This window comes from Nerophis ophidion, linkage group LG22, assembly GCF_033978795.1.
Source record: "Nerophis ophidion isolate RoL-2023_Sa linkage group LG22, RoL_Noph_v1.0, whole genome shotgun sequence".
NCBI classification, from domain to species: Eukaryota; Metazoa; Chordata; class Actinopteri; order Syngnathiformes; family Syngnathidae; genus Nerophis; species Nerophis ophidion.
The window spans coordinates 20,209,682-20,235,634 of NC_084632.1; the positions used below are offsets into that span (position 1 = coordinate 20,209,682).

At 38.0% G+C, this 25,953-nt stretch overlaps 2 protein-coding genes across 4 annotated transcripts in view; one reads left to right on the forward strand and one right to left on the reverse strand.

Moving 5' to 3' along the window:
* klhl26 (kelch-like family member 26) overlaps positions 1 to 25,953 on the reverse strand; it is a 147,603-nt gene that overhangs the window by 87,055 nt on the left and 34,595 nt on the right. The gene's annotated exons all lie outside the window — the stretch shown is intronic.
* LOC133540663 (homer protein homolog 3-like) overlaps positions 1 to 25,953 on the forward strand; it is a 110,090-nt gene that overhangs the window by 53,376 nt on the left and 30,761 nt on the right. For both annotated transcript variants that reach the window (XM_061883468.1, XM_061883469.1), the window contains one exon: positions 19,714 to 19,850. In XM_061883468.1, coding sequence (XP_061739452.1) covers positions 19,714 to 19,850 — 137 coding nt within the window. The remainder of the gene's footprint in view (positions 1 to 19,713; positions 19,851 to 25,953) is intronic.

The following is a 25,953-nucleotide window of genomic DNA, read 5'->3' on the forward strand; positions in this document are numbered from 1 at the left end:
CTGGCTGCTCCACTAGTTCCTTATTGGTTAACTCCATTAAAAGAGTTCATGCTTGGAATGCATAAACGCCTCTCCACTTTGGAGAGATGGAGTAGCCAAAGGTGTTAGGAGGGTTGGAACTAAGCGTGAACTGAGTGAAAGTAGATTAGAGAGGAGCTGAATCATCCATAATTGAAGGCAGTACCGCTGCTGTTTGGAGGAGAATAGCAAGATTCTTTCTTGCACTCGACAAGTTTGAGATTTGTTTGGAGAAGTAAAAGTTTGTCAGAGCTTCCTTTTGTTCCAAAAAATGCAACGCTACAAAACATATAGCACACATTGCTGCAGTCTACTGAAACATTGAATACATTCATTATGAATACTTCAGCTGCAATTGTAGTCTTGTTATCCATTAAATCTACCTACGTTTAGTAAGTAAGTCAATTTTATTTATACAGCGCTTTTCACAGATAAAATCACAAAGCGCCGTAAAAAAATAGGTTAAGTAAAACTACAATTCAATTAACACAACATGGGCAACATGATAAAAAGGATACAAAGTGGATTAAAAATGATAGTTAAAAGGGGCATCAACGAAAAGCTTTACTGAAAAGAGAAGTTTTCAAATGTTTCTTAAAAGTTTCAACACAGTCTAGACCACGGAGGGACTGGTGCAAATTGTTCCAGAGTCTATAGCCTGGAATTCCAAGTCTCAACAGGTTTTAAAACAAGTTTTTGGGATCTTTAGAAGACCCTGGACTGAAGACTGGAGGCTGCGCTCTGAAGAGTAGGGGCATAGCAAGTCAGTGATGTACTGAGGAGCCCCACCATGCAACGCACAGAATGTCAGGACTAAACTTAAACTCAATGCGGAATTTAACTGGAAGCCAATGAAGAGTGCATAAAATGGGGGTGATATGGGCTGGGCTGGGTGCACTGGTCAAAAGTTTGGCAGCCGCATTTTCTACAGTCTGAAGTATCTTTAGCAGTGACTTGCTGAAGAGAGTGACAAGAAAATTGCAATAGTCAATGCGGGGCGAAATGAACACGTGAATGATCATTTCGAGATCCAAGTTTGACAACATATTTCTCACTTTAGAAATATTTCTGAGATGATAAAAACATTTTTTGGTCAGTGACCGTCCAAAGACATGGCCTGATCAAACACAACCCCAAAGTTTCTGAGGCTGGTTTTAACAGATACATCCAGAGCACCAAGGGTGTTCTTGATCAGGGGGTATTTTTTTTTATCGGGGGGAGTTATCAGAGTTTCCCTTTTGTTTGAATTTATCTAAAGGAAATTTGAGGACAAACAGTTTTTAATACAGGATACACACTCCAAGAACTCAAATAAAAAAAAGTGAAACTCTGAATCAATGAAGGAGCATAAAAGTTGAATATCATCTGCATACAAATGATAAGAAACATTTTTAAAACTACTGATCAACCTCCCAAGCAGCATCAGATACAACAAAAATAAAACAGGCCCCAGAACAGAACCCTGGGCCACACCACATGACAGGTTGGACACATTGGACTTTAAAAGTTCTTCCATTTATATAAGAAGTAAACCCCTGAAGAACTGCACCAGAAAACTCCCTCTCAGATTTGAAGTGAAGTATCAATATATTGTGATCCACAGTATCAAAAGCAGATGTCAAGTAGAGTAAATCCAGAACTGTATAGCGACCAAAGTCAGCAGCCATCTTCACGTCACTTGAAACTTCAAAAAGAAGCAGTTTCGGTGGAGTGAAATTACCTAAAGCCAGATTGATATTTATCGAAAAAATGTTGCTGTTCCAAAAATGAGGTTAGCTGCTTAGTTACCACTTTGTCAATGATTTTTGGCATGAAGGGAAGTTTTGATATGGGCCATTAGTGTTTAAACCAGCGATTTATTCAACCTGCCAGTGCATTACGACCACATGCTTAATTAACTAAAATCTAATGAGCCAGATAAGGGCTGGGCGATATGGCCCTTTTTTAATATCTCTATATTTTTAGGCCATATCATGATACACGATATATATCTCGATATTTTGCCTTAGCCTTGAATTAACACTGGATACATATAGTCACAGCAGCATGAGGATTCTGTGTCTACATTAAAACATTCTTCATACTGCGTATAATATATACTCATTTTAAACTTTTATGCAAAGAAGGAAATCACAACTAAGTCAATTGACCAGAACTGTATTTACTAAACAGTTATTAGCAAGTGACTCTTCAAACGATGCTACATATTAGCAGTAATGCTACTTTTGGTAGCAACGCTTGTGCCCCACACTTGACAAATTAAAGTTGTCTATTCGACATCTTCCCGCTTGAAGCCGAACCACCGCCAGACGATGGACCCCCTGTTGTTTTCTTGGGAATTCATTCTTCCTTCATTCGCACCTTCTTTCTTTCGTATTACCACTCGCACGGCTTCACTAGCATCACAGCTAACGTTACCCGGTCTGCTACCTCCCTGCTCCACGAGGGCGTATACGTATGTGACGTATGTTGTGACAGTATGTGACGTGTGTAAGAAGGTGCGCTTTGTCTGTGAGAAGGAGACACACAAAGGAGTGGGAAGAGCCTGTAGTGTAATGCCCGCAGCTAAAAGCAACTGCGTGAGAACGTATACTCGAATATCACGATGTAGTCATTTTCTATATCGCACAGAGACAAACCCGCGATGTATCGCGTATATCGATATATTGCTCAGCCCTAAGCCTGATAGATATTTATAATAAGTTGCTTTGTGTTGGAGCTGACAAAGCAAAGTAGTCTTGTATGCTATGTTTTATTATTTGTCACTATTATCATTAGAATTATTGAGCCAAATAAAACCTTTTTAAAGGCTTTAGCAAATTCAAAAACTTACCATATTTTCCAAGAAATTATTTTGTACGCACGTTCATCAAGACAGGATGCTTGAAAACTATCGTAGGCCGCATACAGTACGATTGGGCGCACAGGTGGTCAGCCATTTCGGTTTTCTGATACTAATTTTGGGGGAATTAGTTCCATTTTTTATTCGCTTTTTTTTTTTTGTCTAATGTTCTAATTCTGGATGTCTTTATTTTGCCTGTAAAATTTGTAGTGGGCCACACTTTGAACACCCCTGATGAATAGTCTCTAATTAACCTAACGGATGGATGGATGGATGGATACATAGATAGATAGATACATAGATAGATAGATAGATAGATAGTACTTTATTGATTCCTTCAGGGGAGTTCCTTCAGGAAAATTAAAAGCACATGCATGTTTTCGGAATGTAGGCGGACACACACACCCATTGGAGGAAACATGATTCAAACTAGGGCTGGGCGATATATCGATATACACGATATATCACGGGTTTGTCTCTGTGCGATATAGAAAATGACTATCGTGATATTCGAGTATACATTCTCACGCAGTTGCTCTTAGCTGCGGGCATTACACTACAGACATTTCCCACTCTTTCTTGTCTCTCCTTCTCACAGAGACTTAAACAAGCACACCTTCTTACACACAACACGTGTGCAATGTCACACGCTCTCGGGGAGCAGACAGGTAGTGACATTGTAACGTTAGCTGTGATGCTAACAGTGAGGTGCGAGTGGTAATACGAAAGGGAGAAGGTGCGAATCTGGTAACAAATTGAGGAATAATTAATTACCAAGAAAAACAGCACGGGTCCATCGTCCGGCGGTGGTTTGGCTTCAAGCAGGAATATGTTCAACATTTATGCGGCAAAAGCGTTGCTACAAAAAGTAGCAGCACTGCTAATACAGCATAATTTGAAAAGTCACCAACTAGCGAATGAGGAGTGCTTGAAACTCTGCATGTCAACATCTCCAGCCGGTGCAACACCAACAAAATGCCGAAGCAAATATTTCCAGATCAACATCGTATGAAAAAAAAAGTCAACTACAAAAAGAGATAACGTCCGCAGAAACCTATTATGCCGCAAATTTTTAATTGACAGTTATTGAAATATCTTGTGTGACATCATGCACAAAAGTGCACTTTAATATGTTTTTAACTATTGTAGTGGCATTCTGTAGAAAAAGTACACTTTAATTTAGTGTTGTTTTGATATGTCATCTTGGTGACATTATTTACAAAAGTGCACTTTGAGTTATTTTAAAATATCTCTGACAATCTTGCACTTTTCTAGGAAATGACATGAATGTTTGTGCCACTGCTTCATAACTGTTTAATAAATAAAGTTTTGGTCAATCGACTTAGTTGTGATTTCTCTCTCTGCATGAAAGTTTAAAATGAGCAGATATTAATCCAATCCAATCCAATCCACTTTATTTATACAGCACATTTAAACAACAATAACGTTTCCAAAGTGCTGCACAGCCATGTTAAAAACAATATTAATGCAGTATGAACAAGAATGTTTTAATGTACACACAAAAGGCCATATCGCCCAGCCCTAATTCAAACTCCACACAAGAATGTTCAACACATTCAAAACCTGATTTCCAGATAGTGGACCTGATGTGACAACTACTACACTACCAAGCAGTCCACTCTGGAAATGTAACAATATTTTCGCAATTGCTGTTGGGGTTGAATTAGATTTTGCTCTTAATGCTCAGCTAGAATCACTGCATAGTCACCTTGCCACGCGTGAAACTCATTTTTCAGAGAAAGACAAGGCTTGATTGTGACAAAACAGAACATCAATAGTAAGGTGGTCAATAGAATGCAATGCTGTAGTTTTGGACACATCAACTCTTTTGTAACACATGTAGCAGGAGTGATACATGAAATTCTTGCCTGAGCCAAGAGCTATAGGGGCAGCACAGAAACACTACTCAATTGGTGTTTGAGAGACTCATCACCATGGAAACCGGGAACCCAGGGTGCAAGGTCACCCACACGGACACAGACATATCAGCATGTATTGATTGCCTAACCATGGTATTGCAGCCATTGAATATGTGATGAGCTTCAAGAATTTTAGTAGTTCTACAGTGTGCACATTGCAAAAATAGAACATCATGCAACACTTACAGAATTATCAAGTGCTGTCTTACTTTATTTTCTTCTTCACTGAGGGTTCAGATGGTCAGTAACACCTGCAGATATGTAGACTGGGCAGCATATGTCATCAAGAAGGCAAGCAGTTGGGTTTTAGTTTTTAAGTAGGTAAAGTAAATAAAACATGAAAAAAAATCTTTAAGGCAAAATTTTAGAGTGGCTATTTTATGTGCTTTGTATTAGGATGTGTTAATGGCAAGAAAACTACAGTCAGATGTTCAGCAAATGACTAAAGATGAGGAATGCGCTGCAGAAGAGGAGTCTACAGCAGGGGTCACCAACCTTCTTAAAACAAAGAGCTACTTCTTGGGTACTGATTAATGCGAAGGACTACCAGTTTGATACACACTTAAATAAATTGCCAGAAATAGCCAATTTGCTCAATTTACCTTTAATATATATATATATATATATATATATATATATATATATATATATATATATATATATATATATATATATATATATATATATATATATATATAAATAAATAAATAAATGGGCATTTCTGTCTGTCATTCCGTCGTACATTTTTTTTCCTTTCACGGAAAGTTTTTTGTAGAGAATAAATGATGAAAAAAACACTTAATTAAACGGTTTAAAAGAGGAGAAAACAGGAAAAAAATGAAAATACAATTTTGAAACATAGTTTATCTTCAATTTTGACTCTTTGAAATGCAATATTTAACCAAAAAAAAAAGAAGAGAAAAACTAGCTAATTCTAATCTTTTTGAAAAAAATAAAAAAATAATTTATGGAACATCATTAGTAATTTTTCCTGATTAAGATTAATTTTAGAATTTTGATGACATGTTTTAAATAGGTTAAAATCCAATCTGCACTTTGTTAGAATATATAACAAATTGGACCAAGCTTTGTTTCTAACAAAGACAAATCATTATTTCTTCCAGATTTTACAAAACAAAAATTTTAAAAGAAATTCAAAAGAGTTTGAAATAAGATTTAAATTTGATTCTACAGATTTTCTAGATTTGCCAGAATATTTTTTGGGGAATTTTAATCATAAGTTTGAAGAAATATTTCACAAATATTTTTTGTAGAAAAAACAGAAGTTAAAATAAAGAATTAAATTAAAATGTATTTATTATTCTTTACAATAAAAAAATTAATTTACTTGAACATTAATTTAAATTGTCAGGAAAGAAGAGGAAGGAATTTAAAAGGTATATGTTTAAAAATCCTAAAATCCTTTTTAAGGTTGTATTTTTTCTCTAAAATTGTCTTTCTGAAAGTTATAAGAAGCAAAGTAAAAAAAATAAATGAATTTATTTAAACAAGTGAAGACCAAGTCTTTAAAATATTTTCTTAGATTTTCAAATTCTATTTGAGTTTGGTCTCTCTTAGAATTAAAAATGTCGAGCAAAGCAAGATCAGCTTGGTAGTAAATAAATAAAATTAAAAAAATAGAGACAGCTCACTGGTAAGTGTTAGACCCCTGGTCTAGAGAACAACATGGCAGCTTGTGTGGCTGTGCCATGTTGTGTGTAAATCTCACTCCCTGACACCTTAAGTCGCGCTGAAGCTGATTCCTCTGACTTCCTCTGTGAACCCGGTTTAGTCCCTGAACAGTGTGAAAGGGGAAGAGTCAGGCCGGTATACATATGGTCAGACACACCGCTTAATTAACAGGTGTCCAAACTACGGCCCGCGAGCCAAGTGCGTCTCACCGGCGTCTCCAGTTTGACCCGCGACAGGTCAAAAGTTAAATAAGAAGTCTGGCCTACGATACCCCTTTTTTTTTTCTTCTTTTTATTTTCAAATATTTTTATTTAATTTTGCAGACACTACAGCATGATGGTTCATGGTAACAGCAAGTTGAGGTATCTGCACATTTTATGATATGTAACAAAATAAACCCCACCCCTTATAATACCCACCCACTCAATTCCCAAGGTAATTGTCACCTCGTGCCCACGACGAATATAGACACACATGAATATACGTAACCATAGATTCAATCTAACAAAATATATTAAAGATGAATAAAATAATAGATAAAATAAAATAAATAAATAAGACATAAAATACACAATAAAATATAACGTCAAAGTAAATTAACACAAGGAATGGGGAGGGGGGGGGTCTTAAGCTGTTAGCTCTGTCTAAGTTGTGTTACTCGAATCGCTGGGGGTGATGTCAAGCTTGTCCCTAATAAGGTCTAAGAGGGGACTCCAAGTTTTATGGAAAGATGACACAGATCCTTTCTGTAAGAACCGAAGTTTCTCTAATTGCAGACACCGCAAGACATCTTATATCCAACTGTTATGGGGCCTGCGATACTCTTAAGGTCAATTTTAATTACCTTTCAGCCTAATCGCTAAAAATATGCCATCTTTTGTGGCCAATAATTGGTCATTTTAGTAAATGACTATGAGTTCACCTTTGACAACACAGAAAGTGAGCACACATGGTCACATAACACTTATTGAACTTTATGGACGTTGAAAAAAATGTCTAAGCAGCACATTTAAAATTACACACCAATAAATCCACTATGAAACATGGTATGCAATAATATGCAAAACACTCTCTCCACACATGTTAAATGCATTTTAGGTGCTTGATATTTCTCTACTGCGATGAGGTGGCGACTTGTCCAGGGTGTACCCCGCTTTCCGCCAGATTTTAGCTGAGATAGGCGCCACCGCCCCCCGCGAGCCCAAAAGGGAATACGCGGTAGAAAATGGACGGAGGGATGGATGGATATTTCTCTAATAACAAAACTTGAAGGAGGTTCTCATGGAAGTAAACAAAACAGGGTAAGAGTTTAACTTTCACATACTCTTAAAATGTAATGTTTTATTGTTTATACTTCATATGGTAGTGTTGTCAGGGTCTGTTGTGGGGGTGATAAGAGTTCCTCCCTTATTCACAGTATATATGCAAAACAAATACAAATGTCAGTCATCAATATTTGAAATTTACTTCTCGACAATAAAAGTACACTAAAAAGTATGTGTTGTTTCGTGAGTGGCGCAGGTGCTTCAAGGGAAGCCTTGCATGCATGGACCCATGCATAAATGAAGGAGGCTTGTGGTCTCAATGAAGCTCAGAATGGGGAGACGGGAGCTTTATAAAAGCTCAGGAAGCAAATGGACTGATGCTTGGATAAATAAGTAAACAGTGTAAATGTACTTTAAAAAAAAAAAGAGGACGGTGGCAAACTCACATCACGGTGAAAGCTCTCTGCGAAGCAACTTAATATTTAAAATATCCAAGATCCCATTGAGTCAGTTTTGCATTTGACAGCTAACCTAAAAACACAATAATGGAACATTTTCATGTGAAAGTGCATCCTTTTGTTTTTTTTTTTATTTACGTTTTAAATTTTAGCCGGGAGAAAGTTTGAGCTTTTTACTTCTTTTCTTCATTGTGTATAAAGCCCGCTTAAACTTTGATAACTCTTCTCTTCTAACTATCTTTTTCCTTTTGCATGGAACGCATCACGGGATGTGGACACCCCCTCAGCTTTCTCAGGTGCGTGAAACGTCTCACAAAATCACAAACACAAAACAAAGCAATTTCTTTCGTCTTGAGGCCAACGCTACTGTATTGTTAGTCATGCATCTCTGGGTTGCATGAACCTTCTTGCTCAATAATTAATCTGCAGTCTGATCAAATTCAACTTGAGAGCAAATGTAGCTTCAGACCATAGCTTGTGGATCAACAGAGAAAACTGTCTTTGTTATGCCACTAGCAGAAAACCTGCAAATATAATTACTTCTGCCAATCAGGTTTTGTTTTCATTGGTGCGCTTTATTAGTTTGTATGCCACTTGCGCTGTGCTGTTATTGATTTGCGATGTGTATCAACTTGAGATCGACCAATTATCAGCAGTGCCGATTATCGGAGCAGATATTTGGCATTTGTACCCCGCCTTCCGCCCGATTGTAGCTGAGATAGGCGCCAGCGCCCCCCGCGACCCCGAAAGGGAATAAGCGGTAGAAAATGGATGGATGGATGGAATTACCGGCCTCTATTTATCGGTTTCTACGGTTTCGGTCTTTTTTTTCTTTTTACAACTCCATCAGAACTACATCAGCAGTGAAGGTGGAACCACTTTACTGCAGAAAGTAAACAGCTGATAATATAAACATTAAAAAGTAGATTAATAAGGAGAGATCGACGGTTTATCGGCTCCGATATTTGGCATTTGGACACATGGCAGTCTTTTTTTTTTTTGTTTACAACATAGCTACATCAGCAGACAATATATACACATGATACCAGTATTAAGTATTTAAAAAATAAATAATTAATAGATAGTAGGGATGTGCATCTCTACCTTTAAATGGCTAACCGATATAAATTTCAATACTTGGGTTTTGATACCATTCACTAACAATACTTTTTTTAAAATTTAGATGTGATACGATTTGATGCGATTTAGTGCAGATGTAAGTTTTGCTTGATGAAAAGAAAATTAAATGTATCATGTCAGAACAATGAAATATGTTTATTTTTTAAATAGACAAAAAGGCGGTTCCTGTATTATTAGCCAAAAGTAGAACTATCAACTTCAAGGCATTGCAATCCATAAACTTACAGAAAAGATGTGTGGTTTCAAAAATGCAATTTATGATTAGAACTGTAAATTAATTTTGTTCTGTTAATTCTTAGTTTAGTTGTATTTGTATTTGTCATACATTGCTGAATGTTAGAATATCAAACTTGATCAAAAGACTGAAAGGTTGAGACATTTACAAACGAACCAATTGACTGGCTCATTGACATGAACGATAGGTTTGTTGTTTAAAGTGTGACAGTAATGAAACATTTACATCTCAACCAAGGCAGAAACTGCTGCAGCTTTGAACAGACTGGGTGTGCGTCTCCTTTCTGATCTGACAAGAAAGGAATGGACTTGCTAGTGATTACACTTAAAATTACAACATGTGTTTTCAGTACAAGATGTCTAAGAGCAGGTAATCAGTTGACAGAGGACCGCCTGTGAGGAAAGGCTCACAGCAGCACCGCTTTCACGTTGAGGACATGAGAGTGATATGCGCTTTCATGTCTCCAAACATCCCAGAAAAAAATGCTAGATTTGTCGCGAGTCACTTTTGAGAAAGCAAGTCACTAAGAGGAGTTGGAAAGATTCTAAATTTAGTAGGGAAGTTGCCAAGTTGACAACACTGCCCAAAAAATCTTATGGTTTACATTGCATGGTACTCTCATATTGCACTATCACAGAAGTCTCGCAAGATTAGAGCGGCCATATTCTGTATTCGATCTACAATCAACAGATTCATGACTTTCCAGCCGGACATGGACCGATGCATACTTCATACAGATCAATCCAGAAGCTCACTAAACAATGTATTCATATCTCTAACGTTACAATCGGTAAACAATGTGTACAGGTTAATTTTTACCCTCCTAGTATATAGTTATAACCACTGCTCAAGCACTAACCCGTTGCAAAAAATTGCCTTTTCCCACTGCAGCGTTCATACGAGTAAGAAATGGATGTATATGAACATGACAGAAAATATATATTTGCCAAAAATCCAAACAGTGTGTAAATGCCTTGACAAACAGGATACTTATGATAGTTGTGGTTAAAAGTTTACATACACTTGTAAAGAACATAATGTCATGGCTGTCTTCTCCTCCAAACATATTGCTGGGTATTGTGGCCAAACAGCTCAATTTATGTTTCATCTGACAAAACATGGACAAAGATAAGATCTTCCAGAGGAAAGTTCTGTGGTATTGTGGCCAAACAGCTCAATTTTTGTTTCATATGACATCACATGGACAAAGATAAGACCTTCTAGAGGAAAGTTCTGTGGTCAGATGAAACAAAAATTTAGCTGTATGGCCACAATACCCAGCAATATGTTTGGAGGAGAAAAGAGGAGGCCTTTAATCCCAGGAACACCATTCCTACCGCAGAGCAGGGTGGTGGTAGTAATATTCTCTGGGCCTGTTTTGCTGCTAATGGAACTGGTGCTTTACAAAGAGTAAATGGGACAATGGCAAATGAGGTTTACCTCCAAATTCTTCAGGACAACCTAAAATCATCAGCCCGGAGGTTGTGTCTTGGGCGCAGTTGGGTGTTCCAACAGGACAATGACCCCCAAACACACGTCAAAAGTGGTAAAGGAATGGCTAAATCAGGCTAGAATTAAGGTTTTAGAATGGCCTACCCAAAGTCCTGACTTAAACATGTGGAAAATGCTGAAGAAACAAGTCCTTGTTAGAAAACCAACAAATTTAGCTGAATTGCACCAATTTCGTCAATAGGAGTGGTCAAAAATTCAACCAGAAGCTTGCCAGAAGCTTGTGGATGGCTACCAAAAGCGCCTTATTGCAGTGAAACTTGCCAAGGGACATGTAACCAAATATATTAACATTGCTGCATGTATACTTTTGACCCAGCAGATTTGGTCACATTTTCAATAGACCCATAATAAATTCATAAAAAAAAAAAACTTCATGAATGTTTTTTTGAGACCAACAAATATGTGCTCCAATCACTCTATCACAAAAAAATAAGAGTTGTAGAAATGATTGGAAACTCAAGACAGCCATGACATGATGTTCTTTACAAGTGTATGTAAGCTTTTGACCACGATTGTATGTAAAGGAGAAGAGGCATCATTTGCAGACGCTCTGTGATATCCAGGTAGAAATTGTGTCAACCATCTTAAAAAATGTCTCAACTGCTGTATTTTCCGGATTATAGAGTGCAAGGGTATAAATAAGCCGCACCCACTAAAACTTAGAAGGAAAACATGTTTCCATATCTTAGCCGCACCGGACTATAAGCCTCAGATAAAAACCTTCTGAAGTTAGTTACACAGAAAGACTCTGTAAATGTTTATTTACATCCCTTAATTGTTTCCAAGCCGTGTCTGTAAAATGCCTAATAAAACACAACAGAAGCTAGCTCTCCAATCAGCCAAACCGTTACAATAACTCCACGGTGACGTTTTGGTACTGCGGAATTTTTTGCAACTGAAACAATACAAAAAGAATGCCATTGTAAGTTAATAATATTAACACACATATACACACGTAAACGTGTTATTAGCATATTAGTTATTTGCTAACAACGTGATGCATATGCATGCAAACACTCAAGAGACAGAACGGTTCAGTAAGTATGAATTGTTTTAGCTAAGTTGTAAAACTTTCAAACGTTCCTTGGAGTGATGAATGACGAATCCTTTTGAGCAGAAACGCAATTGACGTTTTCACTTACATTCAGGGTATTAAAACAGGAAGTACATTTTCAACCCACAACACCTTAACTCGTCCAAAAGATAGTGCCATATCACAAACAACAACAACTTTTTAGTGTTTCTGCTTATGTTTGATTAAAACTATTGAAATACAAAACATTATGGGTGTTTGCGAAGAAAAATCCATAAATTTGCCGATTCTTAAAATTTACTTTTCTGACTTGTTGGTACCTGTTTTTGTGTATTTGGGATCCCCATCAGTCCTGAAAATTGAAAATCAAAGCATGGTGGAAACATTCAGTAACGTCAACTAATATTTTCATTTATGGGTTAGTTTATGGGCCAAACTATTTCGGGATATGAGTTTTGATCCATATCACCCAGCCCTACCCTCATGTTAACATTTAAGGATGTTTTCTGTGTTTAATAAGCGTTACAGTAGCCCTAATGACGGCACTGTGTACCTCGTTCGAGTGTTGATAGTGAAATTGTGATATTTAAAGGCCTGCTGAAACCCACTGCTACCCACCACGCAGTCTGATAGTTTATATAACAATAATGAAATATTAACATTGCAACACATGCCAATACGATCTTTTTAGTTTACTAAATTGCAATTTTAAATTTCCCGGGAGTTTCGTCTTGAAAACTTTGTGTAATGATGACGTGTACAAGTATGAGCGCTATGCACACACACAGCTAAAAGTCGTCTGCTTTAACGGCATAATTACACAGTATTTTGGAGAACTGTGTTGCTGAACCTTTTGCAATTTGTTTAATTAATATTGGAGAAGTCAAAGTAGCAAGATGGAGTTGGGAAGCTTTAGCCTTTAGCCACACAAACACACGGTGATTCCTTGTTTAAAATTCCTGGAGGTGAAAATTTACTATGTATCAGAGCGCGGTCAAGCGAACATGAAACACGACGGAATGTCAACCAGCAGGTTTCGGTGAGAAAATTGTGTTTAAAAAGTTGCTTCTTACCGGAGAAAAGCTGAGCTTGCCCTGTCCATTGCTGCCGTCGACCCCCCTGAGACACTGCGCGTCAAGACACCCGTGGACGTACACCTCCGACTATCAGGTTCTATTTAACTCACTAAAACACTAGCAACACAATAGAAAGATAAGGGATTTCCCAGAATTATCCTACTAAATGTGTCTAAAAACATCGGAATCCGTCCCAATGCAATCGCGTTTTTTTTTCTTTTTTTCTGTAGTCCGTCGCTATCAGTATCCTCAAACATGAATCTTTCATCCTCGCTCAAATTAATGGGGAAATTGTCGTTTTCTCGGTCCGAATAGCACTTTTTGTTGGCGGCTCCCATTAAAAACAATGTGAATTTGTGAGGAGCCATCAAACATGTGACGTCATTGTCTGCGACTTCCGGTAGAGACAGGGCTTTTGTCTTAGCACCGAAAGTTGCGAACTTTATCGTGGATGTTCTCTACTAAATCCTTTCAGCAAAAATATGGCAATATCGCAAAATGTTCAAGTATGACACATAGAATGGACCTGCTATCCCCGTTTAAATAAGAAAATCTCATTTCAGTAGGCCTTTAAGACATTTCATTAATGATACAAAAAAATTCTGAGCTACAAAGACAATTATGTGCTATTTTTTTTTTATTTCGTATTATTGCTGTTACTAGTGAAAAAGCTAAGTGTACAGCACTGCTTGGACGAGAGGCTTTACATCCCCTGAGACAAACCAAGCAGTCCAGTTGTGATCAATTGAATGCTTTCTTAAATCTAAATTTAAGAAAGCACGGTGGAACAGGGGTTAGCGTATGTGTTTTACATTACGAAGAGTTCAATCCTGGGCTCAGAATCTTCCTGTCTTCCTGCCCCCTCCAAAGACGTGCACCTGGGGATGGGTTGATTGGCAACACTAAATTGGCTATAGTGTGTGAATGTGAATGTTATATGTCTATCTGTGTTGGCCCTGCGATGAGGTAGCGACTTGTCCAGGGTGTACCCCGCCTTTCGCCCGAATGCAGCTGAGATAGGCTCCAACAATCCTGCGACCACGTAAGGGACAGACGTTAAAAAATGGATGGATGGAGTAAATATGCAGTAAATAATAAAGTTAATGGTTATCGGTATATGTGGTGAGAAGCAGGAAGTTATCAGTATTAGTATAATCTTGATTTAAAAAAATGGTGCATCCATCCATCCATTTACTACCGCTTATTCCCTTTTGGGGTCACGGGGGGCGCTGGCGCCTATCTCAGCTACAATCGGGTGGGAGGCGGAGTACACCCTGGACAAGTCACCACCTCATCGCAGGGCCAACACAGATAGACAGACAACATTCACACACTAGGGCCAATTTAGTGTTGCCAATCAACCTATCCCCAGGTGCATGTCTTTGGAAGTGGGAGGAAGCCGGAGTACCCGGAGGGAACCCACGCATTCACGGGGAGAACATGCAAACTCCACACAGAAAGATCCCGAGCCTGGATTTGAACCCAGGACTGCAGGACCTTCGTATTGTGAGGCAGACGCACTAACCCCTCTGCCACCGTGAAGCCCTGGTGCATCCCTATCATGTATTAATTCATATTATGTATTTGAAGATATAGTACAATTATTTTGAAATTACAATTATATAAAATATTAAAATGTTAAAACCTAATGTTATTCAGATTTGACCCAGATTTTTTTTAAATCTCAAAAAATAACATCCCATTAGAAGCCCTCTGCGTTCTGTTTATGTAAAAGCCAAAATGATACAAAAATCCATTTGATGCCCTTTGCTGCTCATTTAAAAAATGCAGACATTTCCTTAAAGTTCCTCCCAAGTCTTTGAACTGAACTTATTTGTAATCCTGTTTATGACTTAAACATGATCCACAGCGTTAATTATTCAGGAATGTATAAGCACAGTCGATCCCTTGGCTTTTGGGCCTGACCGCCGTTATCTTTGCTTTGATTTCGACTCCTTGTTTCCTTTCTTAAGACGTTGTTCCCCTCCACATCTGTGTCTGACTACATGCATTCATAAGGGCAGACAAGAGCTAAGAAGCTCACCATCATCCTCGGGGGACTAGGGTCAGGCTCACTCAAATTAATATTACAAGAATTTTCTGCAGCAGTATTATTTCAGCTGATTTTGGCAATGTTTGGTTTTTGCTTCGGCACAGAAGGAAAGAGAAATCAGGTGACACAGAGTGTAGAAATGTGCAAAACTCATCTGTATCTTCTGGAAAATGTGTGTGAAAATAGCAGTGTAGCAACTGGCCTATTACATGATTTCGTGTCAACTTTTTATTAGTTTCTTAGTTGTTTTCTTTCAATAACATTGCATCTGCTTGCAATTTTAAGCATTTGTTACCAGTTGTGTAATTGTTCAATGTATAATCATTCTATGGCTGTTAAGTAGAGGAGGCACAGACATCAGCGTCAACTTTAGCTTTAGTTTTCAACTCGAGCAAATACACCGTAGCGCATACTTGCCAACCCTCCCGAATTTCCTGGGGGACTCCCGAATTTCAGTGCCCCTCCCGAAAGTCTCCCGGGGCAACCATTCTACCGAATTTCTCCCGATTTCCACCCAGCTAACAATATTGGGGGCGTGCCTCAAAAGCACTGCCTTTAGCGTCCTCTCTCACCTGAATATAGAGACTATTAAATATGTCTCCGTTATCCATAGGTTTATCCATAACCCATAAAGTAGGCAGTCATGGAGCTATTTCTCAGCGTGTGTTTATTCTAGTCGGCACATCAATATACTAACACACAACATGCAGATTCCCATCATGCATTGCTTCAAAATTACGGCAAGTAGTAATGTCCAAAAAAATAACAGAGACGAAGCAGAAGAACGAAGAAGAGACATGGCGACGATGAGTAAGAAGAAGAAGTACGCTTGCAAGTTCCAAAATGATTGGAAAAAATAATTTTAGTTCATCCAGGACAGCTCGAAAGGGAAGGGGTATGCTGCTATATATATATATATATATATATATATATATATATATATATATATATATATATATATATATATATATATATATATATATATAGTGGGGCAAAAAAAGTATTTAGTCAGCCACCGATTGTGCAAGTTCTCCCACTTAAAAGGATGACAGAGGTCTGTAATTTTCATCATAGGTACACTTCAACTGTGAGAGACAGAATGTGAAAAAAAATCCAGGAATTCACATTGTAGGAATTTTAATGAATGTATTTGTAAATTATGGGGGAAAATAAGTATTTGGTCAACCATTCAAAGCTCTCACTGATGGAAGTAGGTTTTGGCTCAAAATCTCACGATACATGACTCCATTCATTCTTTCCTTAACACGGATCAATCAAAGCATGATGTTTCCACCTCTATGCTTTACAGTAGATGTGGTGTTCTTGGGATGCAATTCAGTATTCTTCTTCCTCCAAACACGACGAGTTGAGTTTGTACCAAAAAGTTCTATTTTTGTTTCATCTGACCACATGACATTCTCCCAATCCTCTGCTGTATCATCAATGTATCCATTTTTGTACAAACTCAACTCGTCGTGTTTGGTGGAAGAAGAATACTGAGTTGCACCCCAAGAACACCATACCCACTGTGAAGCATGGGGGTGGAAACATCATGCTTTGGGGCTGTTTTTATGCTAAGGGGACAGGACGATTGATATATATATATATATATATATATATATATATATATATATATATATATATGAAATACTTCAAAATATGTACCGTATTTTGCGGAGTATAAGTCGCACACACCGACAATGCATAATAAAGAAGGGAAAAAACCTATATAAGTCGCACTGGAGTATAAGTCGCATTTTTGGGGGAATTTTATTTGATAAAACCCAACACCAAGAATAGACATTTGCAAGGCAATTTAAAATAAATAAAGAATAGTGAACAACAGGCTGAATAAGTGTACGTTATATGACGCATAACCAACTGAGAACGTGCCTGGTATGTTAACGTAACATATTATGGTAAGAGTCATTCAAATAACTAACATATCGGACATGCTAAACGTTTATCAAACAATCTGTCACTCGTAATCGCTAAATCCCATGAAATCTTATACGTCTAGTCTCTTACGTGAATGATCTAAATCAGGGGTAGGGAACCTATGGCTCTAGAGCCAGATGTGGCTCTTTTGATGGCTACATCTGGCTCTCAGATACATCTTAGCTGACATTGCTTAACACGATAAGTAATGAATAATTCCACTGGTAGTCACGATGTTAAAAATAACGTTCAAAATATAAAACATTCTCTTGCATTTTAATCCATCCATCCGTTTTCTACCGCACCTGTTCAAGAAAAAACAATGTTATTAAAAAAAATTACAGAGTCATTATACCCTAATAATGTTGGTCTTACTTAAAAAAAATGCACGCATTTGTATTCAGTGTTAAAAAATATGGTATGGCTCTTATCGGAAATACATTTTAAAATATTTGGCTTTCATGGCTCTCTCAGCCAAAAAGGTTCCCGACCCCTAATCTAAATAATATTATTTGATATTTTACGGTAATGTGTTAATAATTTCACACATAAGTCGCTCCTGAATATAAGTCGCACCACTGGCCAAACGATGAAAAAAACTGCGACTTATAGTCCGAAAAATACGGTACACCCCCCGCCAACCCCACCCATCTCCCAAATTCGGAGGTCTCAAGGTTGGCAAGTATGCCGTGGCGTCAATTCCAGTCCTCAAACAATCACAATTTCATCAGATTTGAAGCCTTTTGGAGCGTTAAGACTGGCAAAAAAAAATCTGATTTGGTGTGCAGTATAAAACGGGGCCAATGAGAGATTGTCATCATATGTTGACAGTAAGGAAGGGCAATATGGCCTAAAATCCATATAATGATACATAGCACAATATGTATCATAGATTATATAACCATATTAAAAAAATGAAAAAGTCCTGTAATTTAGCAGGTGAAGTGTGTGGTTCCGTATTGCGTCATTTCCTGTTGTATTATTTCCTCAAAACTATTATTAATATACTTGCGAATTTATTTTAATAACTGGTTACTTTTCTGTAGTCGCACATAACAAAATGAATAGCCCATTGAGGGATTAATAAAGTTGTTTGAATTTAATTGAAAAAGCAGTTAGTCTTCTGTTTTTGGATACGTCAAATTAGTTTGGGGCAATACAACACCTTTGGGTATCGATCCAAAACAATATAGTTTCAGGGGCTGAATTGGTCACACCAATGCTGATAAAATAAATTGATTATAATGGTTACATTTTTTATCAAAATTCTAAAACAATGACACAGGTTGGCGGTGTAACAATAATAATTGAATATTGTAATTATTTATTTATTCCTTTTATTCATGTAAATTCTAACAGTGAAAAATAATTACTTATTAAATCTGCCATTGGTTTTTATTTCCCCAGTTTGTAAACAATTATGTTATAATAATGTTATTTATAAACAGCAAAAAAAAGACAACCGATTTTGTGATAGTAAAACATATTGATCTAATCACTGTAGTACTGACCATTAACTGATACTATAATCTGTATCATTATTGTCAATATTTTTATAGCTCCGCCCACCCTTGTTTACATTCAGGAGCTCTAGCTTAGCAGTTTGTTTTTTTTGTCTGCTCCTCTGGTGTGTAGTATAACATGATTAGCCATGTTATATAATGGTAACGATACTTGTGAGAAACACTGTTAATTTGCCGCCAAACAAGAGGATTAGTGACTTAAAAGCAACTTTGCACTGTGGAGGGACGTTAGCCACGAGCGAGGACACTACATTGCATTGAGGACGCCGAACAAACAAACGTTTGTTCGGCGTCCTCAATGTCAACAACAACAGCAACATTCTAGCAAGGTAGAATATAATTGCACACAATTGACTGGTCTACCATACATTTACATTTTATTGTAAAGCATGGGAAAAATCTCTTAAAATGTCAGGTGTGATACATTCTGGCTGTTTTCGTGTATTAAGTTGCTAAAAGGGGATACATACAGTGTTCCTGCAGATTCCCCAGTATTTCACATTATGTGATGTTATGGTGTTTCTATATAGGCAAGTGTTGCTTGGAGCCTGTTTACAGCAGCTCAGATGGGACAAATCAATGATTGGCCGATTTTTGCTCCTCTGTGCCTGGTCCTCCTTTTAAAGAGAGAGACTCAATGAGTCTGTCAGCAGCTAAAGCCAGAATAGAATTACCTGTGCATGATGTAGAATCGACATTTGCATGCATCCCTGCACATGCTTTGCAACATTGGAACATTTTTAATTTCATTTGAAGCGTACTTGCTCTTAAAATAGAATGACGATACAGGAGTTAAATGTTCTGATAAGTGTGTGCTCGTCTGCTAATCGCATACTTTAGGTCACGGAAAAAAAAGCACTATGTAATGAAATAGGTCTTTTTCATCATACTTGGAATCCTTTTGCGCAATCTCTTATAAATGTGAAAAGCTCACGCAGTGGAATAAAAAAGTACAACTAAAGTGTAATTGTGTGTGTTCTTGGCACAGGAGCTGTCGGAGGAATGTCACTCACCACCGCTGCTGACAGTCAACGGGCCAGGAGAGGAAAAGCTGTTTCGCAGTAAAAGTGCAGAAGTGGAGCTCACGGTAGAGAAGGAGAGGGTCAAAAAGATGCTGTCTGAAGGGTAATGACATCCACTTCTTTATTTCCGATTGCAAACAATGTTGCTTTTATAAAGTTACTTCATCTTAAATAAGAGTTATATACACGTGTACTGTTAAAGATAGCGCATCATATGGTGGTTAGAGTGTCTGCCCTGAGATCGATAGATCGTGAGTTCAAACCCCAGCCGAGTAATACCAAAGACTATAAAATGGGACCCATTACCTCACTGTTTGGCACTCAGCATCAAGGGTTGGAATTGGGAGTTAAATCATCAAAAGTGATTCTTGGGCGTGGCCCACTGCTCCCCTCACCTCTCAGGGGGTGAACAGGGAGATGGGTCAAATGCACAGGACAAATTTCACAACACCTAGTGTGTGTGACTATCATTGGTACTTTTTTGAATGTGGCGCACCGCCACGGCAATATCATTGCAGTTACACTTTAAAAATTAAGTTGTTTTTTTTTAAACGTGAAAACAAAGTAATATTATTGTATTATAGCCCTCCGAAGAAGGCACACAATGTCCAATGCTATTTTTACCTTTTATTGCCAATGTTATAATAACAAACAACACAATTCCAACAGGTTTTACCTGCCACAACAACACATCCTCATTCTCCGCCAATACGCTTTCGTGCACGGACGCAGTGTTTGTGATCATGGGAAATATTAACACTAAATCAAAACAACACAAAACATGAAACATTTTTGACCAGCAGGTCATTCCAGTATAAATGGATGTATATTATACACCCCGCTAGCACCAAACCTCGCCCACCTTACCAACGTACGGGGGGGGGTTGGTGCTAGCGGGGTGTATAATATAGTCAGGAAGACTCATGGATGCAAAGGATTTTGGGTATTTGTTGTGTTGCGTTTATGTTGTGTTACTGTGAGGATGTTCTCCCGAAATGTGTTTGTCATTATAGTTTGGTGTGGCTTCACAGCGTGGCGCATATTAGTAAGAGTCTTAAAATTGTTTATATCACAACCATCAGTGATGTTTGTGTCACCCAGTATGCCTATCAGTCGTGTACGTGTGTCTGCGGAAGCCACATAGAACATATTGCTGGACTGGCATGCAGTTTATACATGTTGTAGAAGGCGTCAGAGGCATTGGCTTTATAGTAGGTCCTAATTCTTGTTAACTGGGTGACCGCCAGCAGATATTCGCGAGAATGTTTGCGGCTCCTGTTGTTTCTTAACTTTGTGACCCAAGTCAAAATGGCCCTTTAAGTGGTAAAGGTTGCCGATCCCTGAACCATGTATATCAAATAATTTCGAATGATTCAACCGCCACCCGCCCTAATCTTATTTAAAATCAAATTTTTCGTCATGTCACCCGCCCGACCCGCGGTTTATCCGCGGACTCCGCGGATGAGACTGCAAACCGCGCATCTCTACCGCCTTAGAATAATCTACATTAAAGCCATAAAGCCATGGTTAAAAAAATACATTGTGTCTTTGGGCAAACTCACTAGTAAATGTGCACGCAATGCTTAGTTTTAGTTTTAATTTTGTTCATGTTGGTAACTGCTTTTGTCCACAGCCAATTTTGAGGGTAGTCAAAATCAGTGTTACATTCCACTTTAAATTGCAGATCTGGGCAAATTAAGGCCCGTTAAGCTTTTCAATCTGGCCCACCAGACATTCCAAAATATTTTTTTTAGATCTTCAAGATGGAAAGTGTGGCTGCAATTATGATGTGCAGTCATGATGTACTAGTTACTATTTGGTCATCTAATTAGTTACTATAGTAATCTAAGTCACAGCAGCTCAGACAAGGCACCAAGCGGTGTGGGTGAGGAGCGTTTCCACAGAAATGTGGGTGTCAGGGACAGACGGATGTATCAGATTGTAGGTTTTTTTTTTGTTTTTTTTTACCCTTCGCGTTCTTATTTTTCCTGCTTGTGTTGCATTTTTGTTGCGTTTCACTTGATTGTAAAATATGTCCATAAAGAGGGGGTGTGAGTTTCATATGTTGTCAATATTCACTGTTTTATCCGTCATAACTAATATTGTAAAATCCACATTGTTTATTTTCATGTACATTCTGGGCATCTCATTCAGTAAAAAAATGTAAAATTCTATTCCGTTTTTTAAGACAGTCTGTCTTAACGTTTTTAGCGTTCTGTCAGACATTATTGTGAGGTTTTGTTCCTAAAAATAGATATACCGGCCCTCAGAAAAAAAAATGGTTCTTTAAATTTGGCCCCCTGAGTCCAAATAATTGCCCAGGCCTGGTACAGTGTAACCACATTATTAGAGGCATATTTAAATAAAGCCCACTTCTTTATTGGATGATGATCATCCAACTGACATCCAAGCCAATATCCTCCAGAGAGCTAATATCCTCTGCAGTGTTGTGTTTTATATATCAGGGCTATATTTTATTCCAAAATTCGTAACTCTGACAAAAGAAATGGACTCCAGAAATTTGCCCACCACAAATTCTTAAACGAGAGTTATACGCAGAGTAGAAGATTATGTAGTTTATCCACATCTAATATGGCAAACCAGTGATTTCCACACACTCGTGAGACTTAATGTCTGACTTTACATATCCAAATGATATCAAATCTCACTTAAAGTCATTAGTGAGTTTAGAGCACATTTATAAAGTCTCCATCAGTGTTACATTGGACCAGTTGTAAGGTCTTATTTCATGAGTACATGTGATTAGAAACATTTTTCTTCTTTTTGCTGCCTTCCAGCCTTTCCTTGCACACGCATGGTTTTACACAGTGAAAGACACAGATCTGAGTGATGTAACAACACGTTTTTAAGAAGAGCAGTGGTGAATAAGTGTTCCTCCTAGAGGAAACAACTTTGCCTGAAGGTGATTTTGTCCTTGTGTTCTGGGGTAAAAGCATTGGTGAGCATTTGGTGAGGTTTCTACTCCGTTACATGACCTGTGTCCTTTACTGGTCTCTTAGCAGTCTGTAGGATATCAGCAAGATGCATTTTATTCAGCAGATGACTTTATTTTATGACTACGATAAGCCACTGCAAGATCTGCTCTGTTGCTATGGTGAGCTATATGGTTGCTAAGCTGCTGGATTGGTTGCCATGTGAAAAGACGCCACTTAATGCATTTCAAAGCTCTCTGGTATATTTGATGTCCTCTGTAAATCCTGACCTTTACCATCACACAGCTGTTTAATTTTAATAAAATCTTCCTTGATTTTAAATCCAAACAGTAACAATTCAGTTCAGTGTATTTTCTGTTCATTCAAAGTGGTTACTGGTAAGACATCATCAGTACTTCAGTTGTGACTTGACTGAAAGTCGCTGTGTAAACTTCTTAAAAAATGTATTACAGATTTAGAGCGTGTGCACAGCTAGTGTATGGTATATCTCACTGATAACCAGCGTCCTCTGCAGTCGACATTTGTGTTTTGCATAACAGGGATGTTTTTTTTTAATGTAAATATACTTTCTTAACTGTTCACTTCAAGAGACACTGGTTCTCAAGGGGATATGCTGCTGCCTTTAACACGGATGATGCAGGTTCAATTCCAACCAGCCAATGAACTCTAAGACTGCGTCAGTTGGGGATGTATACAGAGTACCAGAGATATCCGATAATGGCTTTTTTGCCGATATTCTACTCATTTAAATATTGAGTTTTTTGCCCTTAAAACCCTCCTGTGTCCATGGAAGTATTCTCTGAATTTGTCAACATAAAAAAATGTTTTGAGAATATTTAAAAAAATTCACTCTAGTATTAAAAAAATACTGATATACAAACCCCGTTTCCATATGAGTTGGGAAATTGTGTTAGATGTAAATATAAACGGAATACAATGATTTGCAAATCCTTTTCAACCCATATTCAGTTGAATATGCTACAAAGACAACATATTTGATGTTCAAACTGATAAACACTTTTTTTTTGCCAATAATCATTAACTTTAGAATTTGATGCCAGCAACACGTGACAAAGAAGTTGGGAAAGGTGGCAATAAAGACTGATAAAGTTGAGGAATGCTCACCAAACACTTATATGGAACATCTCACAGGTGTGCAGGCTAATTGGGAACAGGTGGGTGCCATGATTGGGTATAAAAGCAGCTTACATGCAATGCTAAGTAATTCACAAACAAGGATGGGGTGAGGGTCACCACTTTGTAAGCAAATTGTCGAACAGTTTTAGAACATTTTTTTACCATCTACGGTCCGTAAAATCATCAAAAAATTCAGAGCATCTGGAGAAATCACTGCACGTAAGCGATGATATTACGGACTTTTGATCCTTCAGGCGGTACTGCATCAAAAACTGACATCAGTGTGTAAACGATATCACCACATGGGCTCAGGAACACTTCATAAAACCATTGTCAGTAACTACGGTTGGTCGCTACATCTGTAAGTGCAAGTTAAAACTCTACTATGCAAAGCCAAACCCATTTATCAACAATATCCTGAAACGCCGCCGGCTTGGCTGGGCCCGAGCTCACCTAAGATGGACTGATGCAAAGTGGAAATGTGTTCTGTGGTCTGACGAGTCCACATTTCAAATTATATTTGGAAACAGAGGATGTGGTGTCCTCCAGAACAAAGAGGAAAATAACCATTCGGATTGTTATAGACGCAAAGTTCAAAAGCCAGCATCTGTGATGGTATGAGGGTGTATTAGTGCCCAAGGCATGGGTAACTTACACATCTGTGAAGGCAACATTAATGCTGAATGGTCCATACAGGTTTTGGAACAATATATGTTGTCATCCAAGCAACGTTATCATTGACGCCCCTGCTTATATCAGCAAGACAAGTGTTACAACAGCGTGGCTTCGTAAAAAAAGAGTGTGGGTACTTTCCTGGCCCGCCTGCAGTCCAGACCTGTCTCCCATTGAAAATGTGTGGCGCATTATGAAGCTTAAACTACGACAGCGGAGACCCTGGACTGTTGAACGACTGAAGCTCTACATAAAACAAGAATGGGAAAGAATTCCACTTTCAAAGCTTCAACAATTAGTTTCCTCAGTTCCCAAACGTTTATTGAGTGTTGTTAAAAGAAAAGGTGACGTAACACAGTGGTGAACATGCCCTTTCCCAACTACTTTGGCACGTGTTGCAGCCATGAAATTCTAAGTTAATTGTTATTTGCAAAAAAAAAAAAGTTTATGAGTTTGAACATCAAATACCTTGTCTTTGTCGTGCATTCAATTGAATATGGGTTGAAAAGGATTTGTATTCCTTTTATATTTACATCTAACACAATTTCCCAACTCATATGGAAACAGGGTTTGTACCTTTGGTGTCGACACCACCAATTAATGGATCCACCCACCTCCTTGTTGTAGTGTACTACTGACTGTGACAATGCTGACACACCAACAGTTGTTGTGTTATCCTTTTTCTAGACTCTTATTGATCTACTTATTAATTTCCTGTTAATAACTGCTTACTTTCTACTGTAACGTGGTTCCATCTACACATCTTAAACTTTAGTAAGCACTTATTTCTTCTGTTGTTTCTAGTTAGCTTAGAGGTTAAGCCTCCTAATAATTTAAATACTGTTTATTTGCTGCAATGGAGGTGATTATCATTTAATTAAGGGAGTGGCTCCACGCTGTGTACGAAGACACAATTATCTTCCCGCTTGTCAGCTGGGAGACTAAAAATAAATTAGATATTAGCCGCAGGGGATGGTGGTTAGTGATTGGCATTGTGAAAGGCATTCATCTGCAATGGCTATCAAGTACGTTTTTCAAGAAAATCTGCCGATACTGATTTATACAACATATCTGTAGTATAAAATGAAAATGTCTCCTCGGCTTAGCAGCAAGATGGAGACATTTTTCCTCCAGTCGTAGAAATGAGCATCATCCGGTTCGTCTAGGCCAGGGGTGTCAAACGTGCGGCCCTAGGGCCGGATCAGGCCCGCGAATAGGTTTTATCTGGCCCGCGGGATGAGTTCAATAAGTACCGGTATAACAAATAACCTGAAAATATGAATGAAAGAAACAGCTGTTCTAAATGTGTACACTAGATGTCACAATAGCAATTCTATGTACAAAATAAACCACATGATGTTAGTACATTAGTCGAGGAACATGATCAACCTAAATGGCAAATGGGTTATACCTCTATAGCGCTTTTCTACCTTCAAGCGCTTT